Genomic DNA, 6,018 nt, shown 5'->3' on the forward strand with positions numbered 1-6,018 from the left:
TAGGTCTTTTATACCTAGGCAGGAGTCTAAGCTCCTCCTTACATGTCCTGATCCGTACATACATATACATAGGATAAGGCTACCCTGGTCTATCATAAGTAGCGTCCTAGAATGCTATTGGGTGTACCTAGCATGTGGGGTGCTAGCCCAATTTCGTACTACCTCAAGGGTATCATGCTAGAGTCGAACCTTCGGGGTATAACCCCGGTGACTCACGTATTTTACTACTGTCACGGGTATATGGCCCCGTGGGTTGGTATGAGTCATAGTCCTAGTACGGAACGAGGACTAGTAGTTTCCAGTTTCTACCTAAACCTCAACACAGATCCCCCATAAAAAAGAGTCGATCACATACATCGCACGCATGCCCGAACTCATTTTCAAGAAACATCTCGAAACGGTCGCTGGCACGTCTTCATGCGCTCGCGTAACCCGCACCCCTGTGTGTTCTATCAACTACGTCGGAGCTCGTGAGAAGCCCTTCGGGGGCGCGCTCGCTTTGGGCGGAGAGCCCCGGTCGAATAGTCTACGGGAATCTCAGCAACATCGCGGTTTTCTACGGCATCTCGATGACGAGCTCGTCGTGCCCGCGATCGTTCGGTGGATGTTCTCGGCCGTTTCGCGGTACGGTCTGGATCGGTCCCTCTCTTGAGAGCTTCCCGCTCCCGCGCCTGGACGCTGCGGGTCTTTGGTCTCATGATCAAATCGATGACCTCAAAAGTTAGATATCCAAGGAACCTCAAGATGACACTTCGTTGTAGTCAATAATCTCGACTGAGCTTTCGGTTCCTTCGACGATCGTTCTTTGAGTCAGATTTTTCACCTCGTCGGACGACTTTGCTCAATTAGCGTGAACGCCCTCGGTAGATGACATTCTGAGCAACCACTATACGGCTCGTTGACACGGAATATCTCATCGTTCGTCTAAAAATAGTCTATTCATGCTTGAATCTTGAACTTTTCGGGGGTATGCAGGAATCGGCGTCGGAAACCCCTTAGCTAATTGTAAGCGCCTGTGGAAAGTCGACCTGAAAGATCTCCCGTAAATTCCCAATCTTTCCTCAGTCGGCCGGTGCAGCGGTGCCGCGTATCAACGGAGTTCTAGCGCCGCAAAAAGCCCGGAGATTTCGTTGCATGGAGGACGAAGTTTATTCGTCTGGCTGCTCAAGCGATTTTAAAGACGTTTTCACGTCAAAAGCCTGAAGTTTCAGCCCGATCGGCGTGGGGCATGTTCAGTACTTCCCTTGTTGGTGGTCGAGATTCGAAGATCGGATACAAAATGACCCACAACTAAACGATCGATCCAAATATGATTACATTCTCCAGTATTTATCGAAGGAGGTGAAAGAGCGACTCAAAACAATCCCGGTGGACGAAGAGTTCTACGAAGTAGCGGTGAGCAGACTTAAATCGGAATTCGGAAACGTTGAAAAACTAAGAACGCTCTATACGCAGCGGCTCATGACGGTCAGATCGGTCGCGGATCGATACGACAGATCGGGATTGAGAGAGCTACTCCAAATCATTCACACGAGCATAGCCGCTCTCGGGAAGATCGGATTACAGAAAGAAACAATCGCACCGTTCCTTTTCCCGAAGCTCAAAGAGAGTATCCCCGTAAACATATATCTCGAATTCAGGGCCAGCATCCGTTCGGAGAAACCAGAAAATCATCTTACTTCGTCGACATCGACGATAGCCACAGCAGATCAGTTGGACAAATTACTCGAATTCATCGAGGACATCGTGGCAGATCTAGAAGACGTAGACGAGCGTCAACTGAGACAAGTACAGTCAACCAACAACGACCACTGACTGGTGCCGACGTCAATAGCTCTGAAGACGGAAATGAAGCCGATCAACCGACGGAAAACCGAGGAGGACCGCAGAACCCCGAGAGAGTATCCTCAGCAGCCGTGCATCTTCTGCAGGTCACTTGGACATAGGACCCAGGCGTGTGACAACACCGCAATGGACGTCAGACAGAAACGGGAACTTCTGATCAGAGAGAACAGATGCTGTAGGTGTACCAAAATCGGTCACCGTGCGTCCGTCTGTCGTAGCACAACTTACTGCACAAAATGCAATAAGAAGGGGCATCTAACACCTTTATGCAACCCAGTCACAGCAATAACCACGCACTGCAGTGGCACCGATCCTCAGACTTCTGTTCATGTGTGTAACCCTGGGCAATCATCATCCCAATACTATATAACGGTAGTTGCAACGGCTGTCGGACCCAAGGGAGAAACCGTACGAGTAAGAATTCTCTTCGATTCGGGATCCCAAAGTTCCTTTGTCAGAACGGAGATCGCCGACAAGCTGAATATAGACCTCAAGCGGATCCCGAAGATTCCTGTATCTCTGACGATGCTGAATCAGGCAACTGTGATGACGAATACATCAATAATAGAGTTCAGACTGCAGAACCAAGAGGGAGGACCCACGGATTGGTTCAAATTCTACACACTCGATAAGATATGCAGGGGCCGCGTGCAGCCGGCTGTGGACGCGGTGACAAGAAGGCAACTGCAAAAGTTGAATATCGAGCTCTCTGATAGTCACGACATCGACGCGCCAATCGACATACTCATTGGAACGGACCAATTAGTCGGAATCCAGACGCACAACGCTCATCGACTCGAGAGGACTCTAGAGGTTGTGGAGACAGCATTTGGCTGGGCTCTCTTCGGATCCAGAGGAGCTGAGAAGGGGAACGGCATGGCTGTCAATCATGTGAGACTCAGCTGTTTGCACTGCAGCATCCCACACATCGACCCGGTGAAACAAGACGACGGACTGGAAGACCGCTTCCGAAGGTTCGCAGAGGCTGACGCAATGGCGATTGAGAGGGAGGCACGCGACGAAGACCAGCAGTTTCTCGAGGAGTTCATGAAGAAGGTGACATTCGACCCGAAAATGCACCGGTTCATGGTCGATCTTCCATTCAAGAAGAATCTGCAACCGGGCCTCAACTTAGCATTGGCAAGAGCGAGACTGAGGTCCCTCGAAAGGAGCTTAGAGAAATCAAAGATGCGGGAGAAGTATGCGGAAGAGATCCAAAGTTTTTTAGACTCGAAGTTTATAGAGCCGGTACCTGAAGGTCAGCAACCAAGCAGCCTGACCTCATACCTTCCACATAAAGAAGTTATCAAGCAAGAAAGTTTAAAGACGAAACTCAGAATTGTCTTCGACGCCTCCGCAAAAGAGAAGGGATGCTTATCATTGAACGACACCCTACACACCGGTCCGAATCTAACGCAAGACATGCTCGCGGTGCTTATGAGATTTCGAACCAAGAAAGTGGTCCTGCTGGCGGATGTCGAGAAGAGTTTCCCGCAGATCGTGATTCGGGAGGCTCATCGAGGCACATTGCGGTTCCTCTGGAGAGCAAAAGGATCGCAGGAGCCACAGGTGTTCCGGCTCACGCGCAACTACTTTGGGTTCGCTAGCTCCTCCTTCATACTCGCAATCTGTACTCGAACCCTTCTCCGATGGCACAAATCTAAGAATCCAGAAACAGTTGCGGCTATCGAGAGGAGTTACTATGTCGACGATCTTGCCACAGGAGCAGACTCGGATGACCAGGCGATACGGCTTTATCAGCAAGCAAAGGAAATTTTCCGGTACGGCTCCTTCAACCTTAGAAAATGGACATCGAATTCACCGAAACTGATGAGCTTGTTTCGACAACACGGTGATGGAGTCGAAGAGTTCAATGTGGCCAGTACCTATAATATGCTCGGGATGCAATATAGCCCCAGGACAGACTCAATTGGTCTGAAAGTGAACGCAGTTAGCGCCGATCTCAAGATTGTTACGAAGAGAGCGGTGCTGAGCGTGATAGCGTCAGTATTCGACCGCATTGGCATTGTGGCTCCGCTGTTAGTTCCAGCGAAGCTGCTGATGCAGAAAATGTGGACGTTGAGACTGGCCTGGGACGATCCAGTACCGGAACAGATATGCATCGATTTCAAGAAATGGGCTGGGGAGTTGAAGAACATTGAATCCATCAAAGTTCCGCGGCGATACTGGAGCCGAGACACACGAGCAGATACAACGCTACATATGTTCTCGGATGCATCGCAGTACGCCTACGGGTTCTGTGCGTATGTTGTCACGCGCACAGAAAACGGTGTGGAGAGTTCCTTGACATTGGCAAAATCTAAGGTTGCGCCGCTCAGGAATGCAACGATTCCACGTTTGGAGCTCATGGCCCTCGCTCTGGCAGCCGAGGCGATGAGCTATATCAGATCAGAGAGCCAGATCGCCTTCGATGAAGAGTACATTTTGACAGACAATTCAGGCGTGTTTTACCAAGCCACGAGCGAAAATCCAGAGAAGCTCGCGACATTCACACGGAACCGAGTGCAGAAGATACAACATCACGCAGAGAATGCAAGGATACGTCACGTCCCAGGCGAGCTGAATCCAGCCGATCTCGTGAGCAGGGGATGTGGTTTCAAGGAATTCGTGAAAATGAATGGTTAATCGGACCGAAGTTCATCAGAGAATCAACCGACGAGTGGCCGCGCCAGCCTGACCAAGCCCCCGCGAGATACAAGTCAACAAAGTCGACAGGAAACCCATACGGTTTCAAAGCTTCATTGCTACCAGGCCTGAGAACGATCACCAGGTTCAAGTACTGGTAGGCACCCCCAGCGATGATTCAGAGCGAGCCGTCGGAGCCTTGGTGTTGCGCTTCGATACTTGCAGCCGATGGACAATCTACCTGCGAGCAATATTTCGTGTTCGAAGAGCGATTGAACGTTGGAGAAAGAGAATCACAAGAGAGATGATGTCGAGACCGATTTTGTGCAGAGAGCTCAGAGCGGCTGAGGATTTCATCGTTTCACAGGTTCAACTAGATGCCTACAGTCAGGAAGTGCGGGACTTGAGAGCGGGATCCGAAGTTTCGAAGAATTCTACTCTGCGCGTGTTCGACCCCTTCGTACAGAATGGCCTCATCGTTTTGGGGGGAAGATTGAGAAGCTACGTAGGAGAGCTCCCCAAACATCCGGTAATCCTGCCGCCTAAACACTCGGTTACAAAGCTGCTACTGAAGGATATCCACCAGCGAAGCGGACATGCAGGGCCGAGTCAGGTTATCATGACAGCCCGAGCCAGGTACTGGATACCACAAGGCAGGCGAATTGTGCAGAACCTTATCCACGGGTGCCCGAATTGCCGCAGATTCCATGCACGACCAGCTTCGACAACTATGAGCCCGCCACCCGACCTCAGGATGACAAAATCCCAACCTTTCGAACACGTGGGAACTGACGCTGACGTTCTCGGCCCATTGTTCGTCAGAGAGGGCAACCAGCAGAAGAAGATTTGGGTGGTCATCTATACATGTTGCGCAATGCGGGCAATATGTTAGTTTTAGACAGATTCTTCGGTTAAGAGAGTCGACAGCCAGATGGGAAATCTGTCACCTGAACCGCAGAAATGACCCGGATCGATCCTTCACCAAGAGACCGCTTCCGCGCTCTATTTCGTTTATTTCTCGGAATCACGTAGCTCGTCTTGGTCCGTCAATTAGGCGCTCACTGTAGGGACCTCTGTCTCTCTCACAATATTTGCTGACTAGCGTACCCGCCCGCGCTTCGCTGCGGCAAATAGACGGATCGACACCAAGGACACGTTCGGCTAATGAAGGTAGACCGCCGCAAATCATGGTTCGTTTTCTAGCCATTCGTGTAGAGGTGAAATAGGAAAACTCTTGATCACACTACTGATTACTACAGAATCAGACTCTAGCGGATAGGATGTCGAGTTTCTTTTATTCGGTAGTCGGCAGGGGTATCTCCAGCTCCTCGAACTCTGAGAAAACACCTCCCGTCAGCCACCACTTTTTCAGATATTCTTTTCGTGTTTCGCCGGTCGGTTCACCATCGTTGAAGGTGGTGTTCGCCATCGAACCGAGAACTATTTTGCCACGAAACTCTTTTACGGTTATCGACTTGATAGATACGGGACAGCCCTCATGTCTGTTAATTTTTCCACGTGCTTGTT

At 50.4% G+C, this 6,018-nt stretch overlaps 1 protein-coding gene across 1 annotated transcript; it reads left to right on the plus strand.

The window, feature by feature from the left end:
- The first annotated feature begins 1,848 nt into the window (after positions 1 to 1,848).
- LOC100899321 (uncharacterized) lies at positions 1,849 to 4,491 on the plus strand. The gene has a single exon (XM_003742040.1). The coding sequence runs from the start codon at positions 1,849 to 1,851 to the stop codon at positions 4,489 to 4,491; it is 2,643 nt and encodes an 880-aa protein (XP_003742088.1).
- Positions 4,492 to 6,018: the final 1,527 nt, after the last annotated feature.

This window comes from Galendromus occidentalis, unplaced genomic scaffold, assembly GCF_000255335.2.
Source record: "Galendromus occidentalis unplaced genomic scaffold, Mocc_1.1 scf7180000077259, whole genome shotgun sequence".
NCBI lineage: Eukaryota > Metazoa > Arthropoda > Arachnida > Mesostigmata > Phytoseiidae > Galendromus > Galendromus occidentalis.

Excerpts from the sequence above, each read along its gene's own strand:
- LOC100899321 (XM_003742040.1), top strand. The coding sequence starts at position 1,849 with ATGAAGCCGATCAACCGACGGAAAACCGAGGAGGACCGCAGAACCCCG.